Source organism: Wolffia australiana, chromosome 7 (assembly GCF_029677425.1).
Source record: "Wolffia australiana isolate 7733 chromosome 7, ASM2967742v1".
NCBI lineage: Eukaryota > Viridiplantae > Streptophyta > Magnoliopsida > Alismatales > Araceae > Wolffia > Wolffia australiana.
The window spans coordinates 11,090,460-11,110,716 of NC_135841.1; the positions used below are offsets into that span (position 1 = coordinate 11,090,460).

The 20,257-nt window shown below is 41.9% G+C and overlaps 2 protein-coding genes across 3 annotated transcripts; one reads left to right on the top strand and one right to left on the bottom strand.

Annotated features, from left to right (window-relative positions):
* Positions 1–129: 129 nt before the first annotated feature.
* On the bottom strand, positions 130–6,291 carry UPF3 (Smg-4/UPF3 family protein). Of its 2 annotated transcripts, none has more exons than XM_078578549.1 (13): positions 5,940–6,291; positions 5,022–5,128; positions 4,827–4,919; positions 4,617–4,715; positions 4,249–4,328; positions 3,343–3,450; positions 2,310–2,412; positions 2,163–2,239; positions 1,881–2,055; positions 1,346–1,441; positions 1,121–1,245; positions 990–1,038; positions 130–567 (listed from the first exon to the last, which is right to left on the bottom strand). In XM_078578549.1, the coding sequence occupies exons 1-12, from the start codon at positions 6,077–6,079 to the stop codon at positions 1,000–1,002; spliced, it is 1,242 nt and encodes a 413-aa protein (XP_078434675.1). In that variant the 5' UTR covers positions 6,080–6,291; the 3' UTR covers positions 130–567; positions 990–999. The 2 variants fall into 2 exon arrangements, with proteins under 2 accessions (XP_078434675.1, XP_078434676.1); XM_078578550.1 differs by having other exon boundaries at positions 2,163–2,236; positions 5,940–6,290.
* Positions 6,292–6,489: 198 nt separating this feature from the next.
* Positions 6,490–18,743, top strand: LOC144705294 (P-loop containing nucleoside triphosphate hydrolases superfamily protein). Its single transcript, XM_078577895.1, has 6 exons — positions 6,490–6,612; positions 15,616–15,850; positions 17,049–17,323; positions 17,420–17,584; positions 17,662–17,796; positions 18,420–18,743. The coding sequence occupies exons 2-6, from the start codon at positions 15,625–15,627 to the stop codon at positions 18,624–18,626; spliced, it is 1,008 nt and encodes a 335-aa protein (XP_078434021.1). The 5' UTR covers positions 6,490–6,612; positions 15,616–15,624; the 3' UTR covers positions 18,627–18,743.
* Positions 18,744–20,257: the final 1,514 nt, after the last annotated feature.

Here is a 20,257-nt window from a genome sequence, read left to right on the forward strand (position 1 = left end):
TGATGTACCCAATAATTGTCAACACCTGCTCAACAGCAGCCGAATGAAAGGGATGGATGTTATCACCTTTACTGACCAACTTTGAAGACGATGAAGAAACTCTCTTTAAAGAAGAATGAAGAACCGGGGTTCCACAAGAATTTTTATTTAATCAAATATTTCTATTTTCTTCCTGTCAGATAAACATAAAAAGAGAAAAATAAACTTAAATCCTTTCCCAAACTCGGTCTCCAGCTTCGGATGACGTCAGCTAACCATCTTCATCACCGTTTATATTTACACTTCTGCCACCCGCCGGATGAAATAGATGGATCAGATCATCACTTTCTTGCTCAAACCTGGAAGCCACATCTTGAGAACAAAGAAACCACGCGCTGCCCCTTCTCTAAATCTGTTCTTGCCAAGCAGCTCAAAAAAAGAGCCAGCTTTTTAGTGCAAGGCGAGAATCGCGAGGGAGAGAGCAAGACTGCCAAAATCTGAGCTCCACGATCACATTTCAAGGTAAATATTCCACTGACAAAGGCCACTTAACTCACGCCCCATGCCAAATTCAAGAAGATGGGTCGCCTGAATTAAGCATAATATATTAAAAGATGTCACCGGAAGGTCTATGATCTTAAATAATCCTATTCTGTTGCTCTTGATCAGAGAACTGAAAACATAGTCTGAACACAGATTATGAATAAATTACAACTTCGAAAATTGAAAAATGTCCAAGGAAGGTCAATGGTTTTCATTAATCCTACTCTCAGTTCGATTGTTTTGTTGCTCTTCATCGGTGATCGAGAGAAATAGCAGTCTAAACATAGATTATAATTTTATTACAATTAAAAAGTTGAAAAATGTCTCAGGAAGGTCTATGATCTTAATTAAACATAATCTGGGTTAAGTTATTATGTTTCCCTCTATCAGAGAACGACTGATATTGAAAACTGAACACAGATTGAAATCGAATTACAATGAAAAAAAAATACGCAAGGAAGACGTACCTCATGAGAATTACGAAGCAGAACCGGATTTCTGTACCCATACTTGTTTCTGCAGACATTAACGATGATTAAATAAGACGGTCCTTCACTAAGGGTCATAAATTTAAAAGCAAGCATAAAACTCGGATTACCTCTTGAGAGCCGAAGCCAACGGGGCCTCTCTTGGAAGAAGCCTTCGGCTCAGAGTAAGTTGACGAGTTGTCTGCCTCCTTAGACCCATGAGCCTGCCCTCGCCTTCCCATATGCTTTTGCGAACCTAGCAAAGAATGTAAAACAACATAATGAAGATTATACTTGAACTTCATAAGTTTATCTCCCATCTTTAATCGAATACATGAACATTAGATGATGCCTACCACGGCCACTAACTGAGCCCCTCCCATCCAAATTCACATCGATCTTCTTCTCCGCACTGCTAGCAGATGGATCAAGCACTAAAGAACTCTGACCACCTGAACAGTCAGCATCATCACAGTTTAATTTTTGGCAAGTTTAAGGATAAGGCAACATCGACGATTTTTAGGGTGGTTGACAATAACGATGACGATGGCATTGATGGACTACGATTAATAGTTGGCATTGACATTGAGAGGGTATCACGTTAACTTAGTTTAGTTCTAGTATGGTGACCATCAACTTCATCAACCTCATCAACGTCATGCTAACATCAACCACCACAGTTGACAGATGACGTTGACTTTGAAGGAAAACTTTACTTCCTATGGACAGTTGAGATTGATATTTACATTAATGCCAGAAACGGTTGACGCTGTCAACATCGAATCACAACCATCCGTCAACATCAACGAGACATATTGAACCCTACAAGGTAACACACATGATATGTACCCAGAGAAGGACTTCGAACATAATGTTTAGAAGAAGCCATACGTGAGTTGGGATGCCTAGGGGGACGCTTCTCCTTCTCCAAGTTAGAGGACTGCACAGGCTGCTCAGCATTGTTGATTACTTGTTTTGCTTCCTTCGAGAGTATGCTTTTGATGATCTTACTGCTCCCACTGTGGCGTTGGCTTTGCCTACTTGTATTTGAAACCGGGGAAGAGGCCTGAGCCAAAAGCCAGAAAAATATCAGAAGTAGGTAGGAATTTTGTCGTTTGGAGAATGAGCTCCTGTTGCTTTTTGTGGTTTTTGCACTTTTTTTTAGATTCTTACGTTTGAGATTTCTCTGTCCTTTCCTTTCAAGAGGATGAGCTTCTTCTTTCCAGATTCAAGAGTTACCACCGCACCTGCTGCCGACAAAAAGGAAAATGAATCCCCACCATAAATCCAGACCGGTAAAGAGGATGCAACTCATGTTACCTGTCTCGTCATTTGATACATCTTTGATCGCTGATTCATCTCTCCTTGGAACCAAAATAGTTCTGGGCTTGTCCTTACCCTTCGCGCTATCTCGCAGAACATACTGGAACAAAAACCATTAGTTTAGATAGTTGGATAAATATAATACAGTACTAAAATGATTATTATCCTCCATCTAATACTTGATAAAGATCTGGTATCTCAAACCATTATTTATCTGTGTAAAAGGGATTAAAATATAGATGAGGAGATTATATTGGGAAGGATCTGGGTTGGGAGATACCTCGATGGCTTTAGTATCTTAGTATGTGGTTTCAGAACTACGAACTGGGGGGAGGGGCTGGGGGTGATACACCTACGAACCATGATTATGGCCTTGCTGACAAAGTGGACAGCCAGGATTATGGGGCCTGGGAAGGACCTGGTTCTGAAGGTCTTGAAGGACAGTCACTCAGTTTCAACCAGAGGACATCTACTTTCAGGTCCTTCCTTGAGTCTGGGATTTCTTTGAAGCGAGGCTAGGGATGGTTGGTTCTTCAAATACAGGTTGGATGACTGGCCGGCTCAAGGCATATTATGTGAGGTGTTTCCACGCCTATTTGCTCTTGCAAAGAACCCTCATATGACAAGGGTGATGACACTAACGAGCCATCATTGTCCTCAGCAGTTTTCTTCCACTAGAATGATGATGGTGGGAATAATTTTATCCTTGTCATACTGGCTGCAAAGAAGGATGATGACGAGGACAACTCGTCATAGTCCATCATAGATAATGAACTTGTCATCGCCAGCCAACCTAGTCTAAAAACCTTATTAAATTAAAGCAGCAGGGCTGCCCATCAATTGCATTCATGAGCAAGTCCTATGTACAAAAAGGTAGTAAAAAATAGACTGTTGTTGAAATCAAAGAACACGATAATACATAGATCCCAGAGGTGATAAATGAGTAAACAGGCAAACATGAAAATCGACTTTAGGATGTTCAAAACTATTTATGAATCCTGCAAATTTCTTAGAAAGTTAGGCATCGTACCACAGGAGCCGATTGTTTTTTCTTCTCAGAAGATCGTTTTGATGACAGGGATCCACCACTGCCAGTTCCTCCAGATCTTCGACTTGATTTCCCATTGGCTGATGACTTCTGCTTGATGGCATAACGAGTGATCATAATAGATGAGAAGGATATTACACAACTACTAACGCAAGTAAAAAGATGAATGAACACGCTATGCCTGGAATATAACATTAGATGTTTTGGGTGGAAAGAAAGCAAGACCTCCGTCTTCTTTAAGTACACATAAGGAATCAATTTTATACACAACCTTATCTAATCATTGGGTCTGCATTCTGACATATCTATTCAGCTCGACAACAAAAATTTATAGGAACATTAAAATGTACCCCGAATTAAAATAAAACCAAATCATCCTCCAGGGGGAAACGTAATTTCTCAACGCATGATCCATCATTTCTCCTAGGTAACGCGTAAAATGAACGTCGGACATCATATCATTATTAAAGAAAAAATTCTAGATGGATTGCAAAAGGTCGACCATTAAGAAAGCAGGAAGAGAGCAGGAACTGGTAAAGAAAATCCAGAGAAATTTTCGTTTAACAAGAATGAAGTCTGTGTGAGGAAACTAGAAAACAACAATATTTAACTTGGACGACAAAGAAAGAGAATTCTGAACAGTAACCAGTAGGAGTATTTTAAAGACTAAGTTGGATAGCATAAAGATAAAGCAGAAGGGCAGCATGTTTTCAGAAGAGTCATAAGCCATAGATAGCAGGCCAAGAACATGCATACCAATCCATGAACGCAGAGGGAGAGAGAGGGATGTCATTGTGAATAAAGAGGAAAAATGGAGGCAACTATAAACATTGGAAAAGCAAAGGCCTTAGCACATTACACATGGTTAATTCAATTTCTCTGACATACCTGAGATGAACTCTTCGAAGCTCTTTTCTGACGAATAAATTCCATCAATGGCGTCACAATCAAAACTTCTTTTAATGCACCTGATGAGAGCAGAGAAGGAAAAATAATTTGGTACATACAAGGTGGAACTAACTCCCAACCCATAGAGGAAAAGTCCTCCACGAGGCCAGCACTACTAAATCAAAAACAAAGTGCCTCCAATTTATCTTCTTAAACCAACGAAGTATCAAAAAAATGCCCCCATGATAATAAAAGCTCCCTACAAGAATTATCTAACGTATCTACCATTTACTCCAAGTTTCATTACAAATAATTTAAAATCGTCTATAACAATAAAACAACTTTTATTTTCTAGTAAAAATACTGACCGGCTTTCTCAGCTTCTTTTCTTTCCAGCTGAATCTCTGCACTTGGAAGATTCTCCGCAGGTTTTGAAAGATGTTCAAGAAATGACATGTACTCCGGATCTAATAAGGAAACACACATCCAGTCATCTAATTAAAAAATATACACTAACGGAGTCCAATTCAATGACAAGAAAACAAAAATTTACCAAAAAACCAATTCAATTATGATACCTTTAAATATGGTTCCCTCACGACCGTCCTTTTTGGATGGCTTTGGAACACGTTGCGAAGGTGCATACTCGACAGCAGCCTTATATTGAACACCTGATGTTTGGTTTAAATGAAAAATAAGAAATCATTAAGCCTCAGAATATAAATTAAAATAACCGATGAGCAATGTAACGTAGACAGAGACGACCACATTACCCTTCTCATTGACAAATAGGTGTCCATCAAAGAACTCCGCGAATTCAACAACATCCTCAGGAGTTTGAAAGTCAATGTAGGCGCGAGAGAACCGCAGGTTCTTCTGACTGAATATGAATTTAGAATGTAAGACCAGTACTAGCCATAAAATTTGGATACTTTTGAATAATATCAAGACGATAAATCATTGGGTCCTACTTTTGAGAAAATTTGCAAGCAGTCAAATGGAACGATTTATTAGATGGTTTTCTTCGGATCTAAAAGCAAATCGTTCCATTTAACAAATTAGTAGCAAACCATCTAACAAATCGTTCTATTTAACCACTAGAAAAATTTCTCAAAAGTAGGACCCGATGACAGTAGAAGTAAAATAGCTAGAATCTAAGAGGAAAGATCCTTAAAGTAATTGTAAAAGTTTGAACAATAATTTTCCTCTAACTTTATACATTAATCTTGAATATAAGAAGCACTTCAGTTTGTCGAACGTTTAAATCTGGCAGTCTTGCATGACAAGCCTTTTATATTTCGATTTAGACTAGCCACTATTGATGGCAAGGTCTCAAACAACTATGCCGGGCTAGATATTCCAATTTAACTGGGATTTATAATTCATTTAGCAACAGACGAACTATTCATCTCGTGATAGGTTTAAGTTGATGACGTCGATTTGCGCAAATGATAACACTTGCGGAATACATGCAAGATCATTCATCTAGATCGCGAGTCAAGACTTAACCTTAATGGAGGTAACTTAATTACCAACGGCCAATGCGTCATTTCACACAGAATTTTTCAAAAGGTTTCCGAGTAAGGGCTTCAACCCATGAAAAGACGACAGATGTAAAGCACAAAACCGAATGTGCGAGGGCAAAAACTGCTTTTTAACTCAAACAGATGAACTGGGCAGCAAAGCAGTACCTGCTTTTCCCCGGTCGAAAGCAAACCCATTTGTATCTGCCGGCAAACTTGGCGTCAATCTGCTCCATCAACGCGGGCTGAGAGATCGCCGGCGGCAGCCGCCGCACCACCACCTTCGTCCTCTCGAATGGATCTTTCATGTGGAAAATCGTTTGAACAAACACCAACGATTATAGGGTAGGATTTTGCGAAATCCACGAGGAAACTCCACAAAACCACATCTCCTCTTCCGCAAATTTCAACCCTAAAACGGGTAGCCAAATCTAGGGTTTTTGCTTCGAGGGTTTCGATCCGCTGCAAAATCGCCAAACTGGAGAGGGAGAGAGAGGAAGCGAGTATAGAGAGAGAAGTGATGAGAACACGGCAAGAATTAAATACCAAATAAATTAAATAAATACTGGTATTCCCATATTAATGACGTCATTTATGCCTATTTTTGTAATATTCGGATTGTGTTAATAATATAAAACTAGACAAGAAGGAAAATTATCGACGTTAAGACTCCATTACTACGGGGTTATGTGGCGATTATGTCCTTCGAAGATCGGACGGCTGAGATTACTTCACCGACTAGTATAGAAGCTCGGACGAACACCGTTGTGGAGATGATAGATCGATCGTAGATCGTCATCGCAGAGGATTACAGGGACTGCAATTCTTCGCGATTTCCGAGGTAACTTTGCAGGGAAGCGTATTTTCTCGATCATTTCGTTGAACTTGTTGATAACCTATACGTATTCCCGATTAATTGCTTTTCTTTGAAGGGAAGCGGATTTTGGGGATTTTTTCGCTGCCTTATTTAAGCTGTGTTCGAGTTTTCTACTCTCCGTCTTGAAGAAAGTTTTCAAATTGATGGTCATGTCGACTTGTCAACCATCCATTACTGTTGCAGTCTGAAGTGATAACCCAAACATGTTCCCCTTTTTTGCAATTCCATGATGTGAAACAGATTTTGGGGATTTTTTTGCTGCCTAGTTGCTGTATTCGAGTTTTATCCTCTCCGACTTAAATTAAGTTCTCAAAGTGATGGTCATGTTGAGTGATCAACCATCTGTAACTGTTGCACTCTGAAGTGAAATTCGAATACAGTTGGTATATGATGGTTTTTACTCTGTCCTGAAAAGATTCTGGATTTTAGAAAAGAAGATTGAAATTTCTGGTTTAGCTGATTGTTCATTTCTCGTAGCGTCTCTGCTGTCCTGCTAGTGGAGATTAAAGTTTCCTCATGTTATGAAGACGATCCAAGCGTAGAAAGTAAAATGACATGCCCGAGATGTCTCACCCTGTTTAGAAATTCATAAGGTAGATAATCTCAGCTTCCAGATCACTGGAGTCTGATGTGAGGTACTATTATAAGAACTTTTCTAGGGGTTTGCAAAGAACTTATAGCAGCCGTTTATTCTCTTTGTCAGAAAGCCTTTGGGGATAGCGATCTGTAATGAGATGATGAAAACGGTTGATTTTCCTCCTGGACATTGAGATGGCGCCTCAGGAAACTCTACGCCAGACATCCTGAGAGTTAATTTCTTTCTGTGGTTCCCAGCTTTGAATCAGAAAACCTTTTATCAGCTTGAGGGGTAGGAAAAGAAAAAGGAGTTTATTGTGATTTCCTTTTCTTAGGGTACCGGAAGGTAGGTAGAGAGAGATGGAAAGGAGTGCTAGATTGAAGGAAAATACGAAGATGACTGAGTGATTTTGTTGAGACAAGGCGAACACCTCCTCTTGGCATCTTCTCTGAATGCCTCTTCCCTCTTTCTCCTCCCTTCTCGAGAAGACTAGAGAGAGGATAGTGGTAGAGGAAGTTGTAGGGTACTTTGATATGATCCCCATTTTATCTTAGGGTATTTTATTTTTTTTCCACTTTACTTGTATTTCCTTTAAATAGACCTGCCCTCTTTTGAGAAGGCAGCCGAAAAGTAATTTAAGTGTTCTGAGCTCCCATGTCTCTCTCTCTCTCTCTTGTGTGAAAATCATTCTGTCAGTCTCTCTTCTCCCTCTGCCGATGATCCTTCTACCATTCTTGCCTTCCCTCTGAATTTTGGGCAAAAATCTTAACGTCAATTCTCTTCCTCTATCCTCAACCCTTGATTAATGGCGGAAAACTGTGGTGAAGGGGCTTAGCAGGTTGGTCTTCTAATTATCAAGTGGAAACTTGATTTGAGAGGTTTTACAGTTTCCTATCCCTATAAAGGGGATGGTATTGCCTTTGGCCCAATCCTGCTATCTTTTGCGAACCATGAATGTGCTATGAAGACTTGCTGCAAGCTGCTGGAGGAAGATCATCAACAGATGAAGACATTCGGAGGATGATGGTCTGACGCCAGAATTTTTTTTGGATCATGCATTGACTTTGACTGGGCCTGAGAAGTGCTCGAAATTGGCTGAAGTGTCCTCTGTTAAGTTCTGAAAATCTTGGTGAGTGTGGTGATAGATGCCCAGATAAGTGCCCTCACTTGGCAAAACACTGACAAAGACAGCTGATCAGCAAGTTGGATGACATTGTGGCTGACTCTGATGTGGCAGAGCTAACTAAGCAAAGACAGCTGATGGGCCTGATGACATGGTGATGCCGATGTGGCTGCAAGCAAAAATAAGGGAAAGAGGAAGACACAGCTGCCCACTTGGAGAATTCAACCATCCCCACCACGTTTGAAGAAACTGAAACAGTGCTACCTCTATCAAACTACTGTGGCTGCCAAGAAAATCAACCATGGTCAACAGTTCACAACCATTGCTGGAAGAGAAAGGACCACTTCCTGTCTGCCAAGAAAGGAGAGGTTTCCTCTGGAAGATGGGGAGTCACTGCCAACCGGAGGGAAGTCAAAACAGGATCGATTCCAGAGAGAAAGGGGCCTCTGGGATGATTGCCGGCACTGCCAATGAGGAAAGGGAGAGGGCAAAGCACTGCTGAGAAGAGAGAGATGGGACGAGGCCCAACACCAGCTCCATCCCCACAATGGATGATGGCATCTTGAAGATAATAGCGTGTGGGGGGACCATTACCATCCATAGTCTGAGAACCCCACGTTTTTCCAATGCACTGCCATCAAGGGAGATGGAGACCACATCCGCATTGTCCAAAACACCAATCTTCCATGTTGCAGCTGAAGCAGCCATCCGCCCGATTGACCTTGTACGCGGTTTCCATCCTGGGCCATCCTACAGGCATGCCAGCAGCATAGCCAAGGGAGTTGGTGCCAGGGTCAGAAATGGCAGCTACTACGTGGCAGTGTGGGTGATGCGCCGGTCCTGGTTGAGGCAGGCCAGGGAGAAGATATTGGAGATATATTTGAGGATTTAGCTGAAGACACATGAACTTGCTCTGATACCAAGTTAAACTTCATAGGGAAAGGACATATATTGTAGAAGTGGGAGAAATGGAGACAGAGAGAGATGAAGAGGAATATTGAGAGAACGAGAGAGATGAAAAATAGAGTAAGGGAGAGAAAAGAACAGAGAGGCAAGAGGAACCTGGCTACTGTTGGAGTGGGGGCAGTCGATTTAGGTTTCTTGTCACTTTTATAAGGATTTAAAACTAAGAAAGGGAATCTGCGATAAAACCCCGATTTCTAACATATATAACTGTCAAGAAGCAGTTTCTTGGACTTTATCTTTAATGTAATTAAATATTATCTGTTTCTATTCAAATTTAAATGATTATATGTAAACTATACTGTTTTCTAGTTGCAATGAGTTTTATTTTAAGTTCATATTTTTCAATAGTTTTTTTTAATTTTTGAAGAAAATAGAGAAGACCACCCGAAGCCGGTGATCTACCTGATGCTATTTGTCATCAGAAGACTAACTTCCGCTTTTATTTATTGTTTCTATTTCTTGTTTATCTGTGTACGCCACATATAAGGGACCCACTGACTTATCAATCCGCTGTTGCACTCCAATATGGGCTCGGCCCATTTGTTTGTAAAAAAAACCCTAAGAGTAAGATATGAAGTCTTTTCTTGCATTTTCTTCCCGAGCTGGCTGGTGGCTTGGTCAAATGCCGACCAACCATGGATCCTGTTGACATGGTATCAGAGCTGGGCATGAAGAGCTCCTCGTTTGGGGAAGACGCAATGGAAGCAACTCGCTATTCCAAGGTATCAGAAAAGTTTTTTCTTTAGGTTCTCTGGGCTCGATAATGGCCAAAGAGATGGCGAAGGCGAGTTCGAGTGATTCTGTATCACTCCAAGATCGCGAGAATGTGGTGCAATACACCTTTCCAAGTGTTCCTGAACCCCTCAAATACGATGGTTTGAATGCACTACATTGGGGTGAGTACGTGGAGATCATCCTGGAAGGGAGAGCTCTGTCTGACCATCTATTCATCACTAGAGACCCTGACAGTGCAGGGTACAAAGGATGGAAGCGGGATGATGCCTTAGTCTGAGCTTGGCTCCTTGGGAGCACGCTTGGAAATGAGTGTAAAAACTTCCTCCTCCTGAAGACAGCCAAAGCAATCTGGGATCATGCCCACAAAGGCAGTTTGAAGGGAAGGGATTGGAGAATATACAGCCTAATTGCTAGGGCTGCCAATTTGGTTCAAGGGGACAAGATGGTCACTGTATATGCCAATGAACTATAGGGTGTCTGGCGGGAGATCGATTACTACCGGCCGATCAAGGATCCTGAGTCAGACGAATGGCAATATACAAAGAAGGATAAGCTCTACAAATTTCTGTTGGGCCTTAATGCTGAGTATGAAAGCATGCGGAGTTGTTAAGAGAGGAAGGAAGCATGCGGAGTTGTTAAGAGAGCGGGGTTGGCGCGCGGCTGCGGCTGCGGTTGTGCGCGGCTGCTGCTGGCGCGCGGTTGCGGCTGCGGCTGTGCGCGGCTGCGGCTGGCACGCGGCTGCAGCTGCGGCTGTGCGCGGCTGCGGCTGCGACTGTGCGCGGCTGCGACTGTGCGCGGCTGCGGCTGGCACGCTGCGCTGCGGCTGCGGCTGCGCGCGGCTGCGGCTGGCACGGGGCTGCGGCTGCGGCTGTGCGCGGCTGCGGCTGTGCGCGGCTGCGGCTGGCGCGCGGCTGCGGCTGCGGCTGCGGCTGTGCGCGGCTGCTGCTGGCGCGCAGTTGCGGCTGCGGCTGTGCGCGACTGCGGCTGCGGCTGCGGCTGGTTCTCCAGAAGCTCCGCGGGCTGGCTACAGCTCGCGCTGTGGCTGATCCGTCGGTCACGCTCCGGGTTCGCTAGACAGCGAGAGGGTGATGTCAAACCCTAGATGGAAGAGCTCTGGAGCTCTGATACCATGTTAAGAGAGGAAGGAAGAAGATAATGACATGACCTAATAGAGTACATGGCTGGGTATACATATACCCTAGGAGAGAGAGAATGATAAGAGTGCTAATGGGCTTATAGAATGGGGCCCATTAGCCCATAAGGCTGACTATCTCACTAACAGGAGTCAATTGCTGAATCATGAAATTTTACCTGATCTAGAGGAAGCCATCAGACTGGCAAGAGAAGAAGAAGAAAGGCTGGATGTGATGGCTGAATCTGGCCATGGAGAAAGTGCTGCCGGGTTGATGGCTAAGACGACGACACAGAAGCCTCAGAGATCTCAGACAGTTCAAGGGGATCAGAGGAGTCAGAATTGGAAGCCACAGCCTCAGATACAGTCACAGTCTCAGTCACGGGAGGGCATGTTCTGCAAATACTGCAAGAAGCGAAATCACAATATTGAACAATGTTGGAAATTGCAGAATCGACCTCCTCGCCAAGGTCAGGCTAATGCAGTAACAGTCCAAAGTAGTGCTCAAGAAGGACATGAAACAGTTTCCCCTGAGAGTCCAAAATGCTGCCCAGGAACACGGGAGGAGAGATATCTGTGCTGAGAAAAGAGGTGGAAAGACTCAAGTCTCTATTCGGATCTGCCTCCATGACCAGATCAGGTGATTATCATGTCTCTACTGTTTTTCAAATGTCCGTTCTAGGCATGAGTTGGATCATTGACTCTGGAGCGACAGATCATATGACCCCTGATCGCTCCAAATTTTATTCCTATGCTTGTTGTGAGAATCAGAGGAAAGTGATTACTGCTGGAGGAGAAATTCTCCAAGTCGCAAGCATTGGTACAGTGCATATTAAAGAATTGGGAATGCTTAAAGATGTTCTTCATGTGCCTGTGTTAAGGGCACAACTGATTTCTCTACAGCGACTAATCAAAGATATTAATTGCTCAGTCATCCTGAGGTCTGATGGATGTTTTGTGTTTGACAAGATACTAAATATGAAGATTGGATCAATTAAAGAGAAGAATGGGCTACTCCAGCTGGATGATGGCACGCAAAAAGCACTGATGGTGGCAGGAGCAGCTACGTCTGGAAGACTGGAGCAGCTGAAGATGATGCATGCTCGTTTTGGGCATCCCTCTTTTGCTATTTTGAGAAAAATGTTCCCTACCTTTGTTGAACCTCTGGATTTGTCTGAAGTCGTTTGTGACTCATGTCATTTGGGGAAGCACAAACGTGCATCATTTAAAAATACTAGTGAGAGGAGCATACGGCCATTCACTTTGATTCATGCTGATGTGTGGGGGCCATGTAGAACCCCATCAATCTCAGGCAAGAGATGGTTTATTGTCTTGGTTGATGACTGCACCAGAAGAATGTGGGTACACCTGTTCAAAAATAAGACAGAGGTACCTGACATCATTCAGGGGTTCTGCCACATGGTGAAGAACCAATATGGAGTTGCCATAAAGAAATTTCGGTCAGATAATGCTAAGGACTTTTTCAATCAAGAACTGTCAAAATTCTTTTTCAATGAGGGCATAATCCAGGAATCATCATGCGTGAACACCCCACAGCAAAATGGGGTAGCAGAGAGGAAGATAGGTCACGTGGTTGATACCACAAGGACGCTCCTTATTCATGCACATGCACCACAATACTTATGGGCAGAAGCCCTTCTTTCAGCTACCTATTTGATCAATCGATTGCCCTCCAGAACACTTAATTACCAGAGCCCAACAGATATGATGTCAACCTTCTACCCTGACCGAAGGGCCAAGAATGAATTGCCAATGAAAATTTTCTGATGTGTGGCATTTGCACATGTACACAATCCAGGTAGCAAACTCAATCCAAGGGCAGAAAAGTGTGTATTTGTTGGATATTCTCCAACTCAAAAGGGCTACAGATGCTTTCTCCCTGACCAGAGGAAGATCATTGTTTCTGCAGATGTGCCTTTTAATGAGCAGCAGATGTTCTATGCTGATCCAACTGAGGGAGTTCATGATAATTCAACACAGAGCAGAGGAGATATTGAGTGGCAGTTGCGGGAAGAGACTGCCATCAGGAGAGAATTACCAGTGGAAGAGCATGACCATATCAGAGATGTTGAAGATCAGAATGAGCCACGGCTAGGGGAAATTGAGCAACAGGAGACAAGAACAGAGGAGACTGATGCAAGACAAGAAGACCCAATGCACGGGGAGGAAGACTTGAGTTGGCCAGTGGCGTTGAGAAAAGGGAAGAGAACCTGCACTCAACATTCAAAATATCCTATATGCAATGTGGTTAGCTACAAAAGACTCTCGCCAGAATATCACACTTTCCTTGCCAAGCTTGATGAGGTGAGTGTGCCACGCACTGTGGAAGAGGCCGTGAAAGACCCCAAGTGGAAGTTAGCTATGGATGCAGAGATGGAGGCCCTCAGGAAAAATGAAACCTGGGAGCTAGTACCACTCCCACAGGGCAGGAAGTGTGTAGGCTGTAAGTGGGTCTACACTGTAAAATACAATTCAGATGGCTCATTGGAGAGGTGTAAGGCTAGACTTGTAGCCAAAGGATATAGTCAGTCATATGGCATCGACTATACAGAGACCTTCTCACCAGTGGCAAAACTCAACACTGTGCGGATACTAATCGCACTGGCAGCAAACTCGGGGTGGGGTCTGAATCAGTATGATGTCAAGAATGCCTTCCTGCATGGAGATCTAGAAGAAGAAATATACATGCAACCACCACCGGGATATTATTCTCCTCAGTTTGGCAATAGAGTCTGCCGGCTGAAGAAGACACTCCACGGACTGAAACAATCACCACGTGCCTGGTTTGGAAAATTTTCATTAGCCATGAAAACTATGGGGTACACTCAGAGTAACTGGGATCACACTTTATTTGTCAGGCACTCTCATTCAGGGGGGGTCGTGGCATTGTTGGTTTATGTAGACAATATTATAATCACTGGAAGTGATGGAGAAGGTATTCAGGAACTGAGTAACCAACTATCACAGTTATTTTCCATCAAAGCCTTGGTTCCTTTGAGATACTTCCTGGGAATTGAAGTAGCCTACTCAAGAGAAGGTATCTTCATCTCTCAACGCAAGTATACACTGGACCTCCTAAAGGATACCGGAATGCTGGACTCCAAGCCTGCATGTACCCTAATTGACTCAAACCTGAAGCTTGGATTGTGTGAGGACGACAGTCGAGTCAGCAAGGAGCAATATCAAAGACTGGTTGGTAGACTTATCTACTTGAACCATACCAGACCAGATATAGCCTTTGCCATTGGAGTATTGAGTCAATTCATGCATGATCCAAGGGAAACACATTGGCAAGTGGCGCATAGAGTGCTAGCCTATCTGAAAGGAACAGCTGGGCTAGGTTTACTATTCAAAAAAGACAGTCATTATTCTGTAAAGCTCTACACTGATGCCGATTATGCAGGGTCAATTGTGGACCGGAGATCTACATCTGGGTACTGTTCCTTCATCGAAAAAAACTTGATTACGTGGCGAAGTAAAAAACAGGACGTTGTAGCCAGATCCAGTACAGAAGCAGAGTTCAGATCTGTTGCCAAAGGAATATGTGAAGCGTTGTGGATCAAAGGAGTTCTGGAAGACTTAGGTTTCTCTCAGGACACCCCAATCACCTTGTACTGTGACAGTAAGTCTGCAATTGACATTGCACATAATCCAGTCCAGCACGATCGGACAAAACATGTAGAGGTCGACAGGCACTTTATTAGGGAGAAAATTGACTCCAAAATTATCACATCAACTAGCTGATATTTTGACCAAAAGCCTTCCAAGCAGCAACTTCCAGCACATGGTGTCCAAGCTGGGCATTGGTAGCATCTATGCACCAGCTTGAGGGGGGGTGTCATCAGAAGACTAACTTCCGCTTTTATTTATTGTTTCTATTTCTTGTTTATCTGTGGGCCCCACATATAAGGGACCCACTGACTTATCAATCTGCTGTTGCACTCCAATATGGGCTCGGCCCATTTGTTCGTAAATCTCTGGTTTTAAACCAGAGAAACCCTAAGAGTAAGATATGAAGTCTTTTCTTGCGTTTTCTTCCCAAGCTGGCTGGTGGCTAGGTCAAATGCCGACCAACCATGGATCATGTTGACACTATTAAAATGTATGAACAATCCATACACATATTGACTGCATTGGTCCTCTCTTCACCCCCCTCCAAACCAATAGGAGATGAGCAGCTTCATGTCGTGAATGACCATCATCTTTGTTCTGATCATCTTCTAGTCTATTTACTTCCCGTTTGTTTTGTTGGTAATGTCTCTTGATGGATGTGCTTTTAATATGAAATGCACCAATTAACTAAATTTTTCTATTTTAACTTTACCGTTATCTTCATGAATCATCTTAACTATCATTTACTTTCTGAGGTCTGGGCAGCCTCACAAATTTTCCTTTTTTGACAAATGTTAACAGATACTAGTGATGGGTGGAAATAACATTGATGATGACTGGGACTTCACATCAAATGGAGTCAACTCTGTTGTATTGGTTGGAAGGACTGGCAATGGCAAAAGTGCTACCGGGAATAGTATTTTAAATCGGAGGGCCTTTAAATCCCGAGCTGGCCTTTCTGGAGTAACCAGCTCGTGTGAATTACAACAAGCCGTTTTAGAAGACGGCCGAATTGTGAACGTGATAGACACTCCTGGTTGGTGATTTTTGCATACCCATTACTAGTGTTTGCCCTTGTATATCCATCCTGATTTCTGATATTGGACACTCTGTTATCCGAAATCCAGGAAAGCAAGATGGTTACTGTTGAAGCCTTGGACATCATAAGAGATATTGGGCCTGTAGCAAGTATCTGATATCGGGATGAATATCATCATCAGCGATGGTGGATATTTGTACCAGACATCAGATCTCGGATATCAAATCTGATGTCCGAATATCAGAAAACAGCAAGCGTTGAGCCAATTTGTCCTAGTATTATAAAAAATTTTAAGATAACTTTTTGTATAAACTATTTTGTCCAATGTTGGCCCACATGCATGCCTCATGGTATCTACATAGAAGGCAAATGTTCATGTGTAGGTTCACTGGATTAGTCCCCTGTTGATTCAAACATGGATAGTTTAGTCTCAGTCCTTGATGGTCTGGCCTCATTTGTGCATTTTGTCAATGGGCAATGCATGAGCCAGAGACTCTGAGAGGGAGAGTCAGAGATTCAGTGCGAGAAAGAAAAAGGGGAAGGGGGGTGGAGTCTTCTAATGTTGATATCAGTTATGTTGGATTTTATGTTTCAAAGAACAAAATCTGTTATGCTGGATTTTGGTTCTCCCCGTTCGATATCTTATTCAAGATTCAGATTGACATCGACATCGGCGATGGGTGAACACTACCCATCACTCATTTCTTCTTTTTGTTTTTGAGTTCATTTTTTCTGTTGTTGAAACACATAATTTCTCCAGTTTTAAGATTCAAACCAAGACACGAAACACTTCAATTTTTCATATTGAGCTTTAGTGACGTTAAAAAGGGTTTCAATTCATTTTGAAGATTGCCTGCAGATTTGCTTCTATTGGACATGGAGTTGCAAGAAACTATATCTCATTATTTCTGTAGATAGTCTTAAAATGAAAAAAGGCAAATTAGTTATTAGAATTTAACTAGAATTGCAATAGCATTATTGCATTAGAAAAAAAAATTGAGAACATTTGAATTTTGATCTGCAGTCAAAAGGTCCTTGTTTATAAATAAGGGAGATTTTAATGCCACTACATCTTGGACCAGCCTACACTAACCAGTAATTGTTTAATTCCTCCCTGCAGTGGATCTATTTCCATGGAATTAGTTTTATTTAGCGGCTAAAATAACTTTTCGCCTGATACTTTTTGTTTTTCCAGGGTTGTTTGATTTTTCAGCTGAACCTGAGTTCATTGGTAAAGAAATTGTTAAATGTATTGATCTCGCCAAGGATGGTATCCATGCTGTTCTCGTGGTCTTTTCCACCCGTGGACGCTTTTCACGAGAAGAGGAGGCTGCATTACAAGCACTACAAACCTTTTTCGGAGAGAAAATCACAAATTATATGATTGTGATTTTCACTGGTGGTGATGATCTTGAGGAAGGCGAAGTGACCTTGGAAGAATACATCCGTACATGCCCTGAGCTTTTGCAGGTATCGATTACTTGGTATCTCATTTAATATTGATTGGTGCATGAACCAAAGAATTTAATTATTTTTCTTCACTATTGTTCCCTGGATGCCCTGTAGAAATTCCTAGAGTTGTGTGAGCAAAGGGTGGTGCTTTTTGATAATAAGACTAAGGATGCAGATAAAAAGGCTCAGCAGATTAGGCAACTGTTCTCCCTTGTTGACTTGGTCATCGCAAAGAACAATGGTCAACCTTACTCGGACGAATTATTTGCTGAACTAAAGGTTTGGTGGATTTCACTTAATGAATGTCATGTAATATTTTGTATGTTTTCTTATCAAAAGCTTTTTCCTGCAATCAGAAAGGAGCTTTGAGTCTGAAAGATAAGAAAAAGGAAGTTGAATCTCTGACAGGGCACACAAAACCGGAGATGTCGGAGTTGCTTGATCGCTTATATAAGCAGTATGATGATCAACTGAAGCGAATCACTGAAATGGTATGAAGTCCTACATTAGCGAATGCATTTTCTTACCACTCTTGTAACTACGGCACGATGATCCAATCCGATTGGGTTGGATTACCGTTGAGCATCAGTATTGATAGGTCCGACGATCCAAGAAGTCAACCTTTGAGTGATACGATCAATCATGTCATCTGGATCTTGATCATGCTTGCAGGTCAATCCAATCCAAACAACTGTTTGGTCCTAGATCATTGATCAGATCAAAATATTCGATCTGATCAATCTGTTTGCTGTTTAAACTGAAAGATTTGGACATCTGGCAGGTGTCAATACTTAACACTGTCACGTGCCAAAAACCAACAGAATACAGAGAAATCAAAAGCTATCCCTAGTTTCTTGCCCTATTCCATGAACATTTTATAAGTGGGGTTGATCAGAGGAGCAATCCAACTATCTGTTCGCAGTTCAGACCAACGTCAACGGCTATCTCAATCGATCAATCTGGTTTTGTCGAGAGAGTAAAATGACGAGACGTATCTGAACTGTAGACCAGATCATTTGCGGATCTGTCAATCAATCAGCTGGTCATATCTGTGATCCAGTTGATTTATCGTTCCCTGCTTGTAACTGTAACCCTCATGATTTGAGTACTGCAGGTCGAGACTAAGCTAAGGGAGACAACGAAGAGGCTTGAGCAACAATTACAAGAAGAACAAGCTGCACGTTTGAAGGCAGAAGAGGCAGCAGATGCTGCTCAACGGAGATCTGAAGAGGAGATACGTAAGCTACAAGAGAGGCTAGAGAAGGCTCAAAGGGATACTGAAGAGCTCCGAGCAAGGGCCAAAGGATGTGCCATTCTATAGAGAGTACCTGAAGATGTAAGTTTATTTATGCATCTAATAAACTCAAAATTAGGGGTAGAATTACGTCGTTGTGAAATTGAGTTTAATCAATAATATTTGAAAAACTTTACTTGTAAATTAATTTAATTAGTTAGTGATGAGCAAGGGTCATCTCCACAGGAAAAAGATATTAGGGAAGGGGCTCTCTCTATCATGTGAATTCGAGAAGGTAAGAAGGATTACGTATAGCGTACGAGGTAGTGAATGGGTGAAGATAGTAATGACGATAGAGGTAGTAGTAATTTAAAAAAATGGGACATGTTCAGTACTAATTATGGATCACTATCAAGTGAGTAGGATTAGAGGGTAAAGGTAAATGTGAACAGGTAAAGGTATCCAATTTAGAATTTTATAAGCTAGGGTTTATAATTGAGATGTAGGGGAAGGTGAGACCGGATTGTGACGATGTAGGTGACATGGGAAGTAGATGGTATTGAATGTGGTGATGGGGTAGTGAAAATAAGGTAGAATGATGATTAAAATAAGAGAGGTAGTGAGCTACCTAAGTGTGTTGAAGAATAATCAATGTAAGATAATAGGCTAACCTTAGATCCCTATAATTCGCTGGGATCACGTTGTCTTCCTGATGCAGATTTGCCTTTTCTACTTCTCTCATGACCCTCTCCAAGCACTAGAGACACCAAGAACAACCTTGATGGACCTTCAAAACTTTACTTTCTTTCAATGTATTTATCAAAGAGGAACTGAGCTTAAAGATATTTTCTACAGAGATTGGCAGCTTAAATTATAGATCCACATATGGTTGGATAAAGGATATAAAGACAAAGTTACCCTTAAATTTTCAGCTCAATCGGAGTTCTGAATCGTTAAATATTAAGCATGTAAGTTGGATGATTCTCAACCGTCATTTAATCTAAAACTTCTCTCTCCTCGTCCTCGTCACCGCCATTGTCATGTCTAGGGTTGTTGGCATTCAATGCTGGCAATTGAAGATGATGAGAGGCTCAGATTGTTCCACGTTGTCTCTATCCATGGCTATTGTTGCGCTATGTGTCCCTTAAAGAAAAAGACAAAAAACAAAAAGAATAAAATGAGTAAATAACTAAAAGCGTGTGTGATGTGGCATACATTAGTGCATGCCGCATCAGCACACTTCCTTTAATAGCCATTAAAAAAATGACACATGCACGCCACGTGTACCCTGCATGCCACGTGTACATGTGGCACCATGTGTCTCGTGACACGTGGGTGCCCCTAACTTTTGACCAGATAGAGAGGAAAAATTATTTTTTAATTCCTTGTTCCTCAGTATTTGCATAGCATTTATTGCAAAAAGGCGTTCTTTTTTTGATTGGGCCACATCACGCAGCACTGAAAAAAGTTGAAATAAAACAAACAATCAATGTCATTATGGCATCGCTAATTGCGATGCCATAATGCCAATCATTAATTAGGTTTAATAATTGGTTGTTTCCAACCATTATCCTTAACTGTGGTTGCTGGTTGTTGGACGAATCGAATGGTGACATGTGGTGCCGCAGAAATAGCCTTTAAAATATTTTCAAATTCGTATGAAATTAAATAGAAGGCCAATAATTATAAATAAATATGTATTTTGATGCAGAAAATTC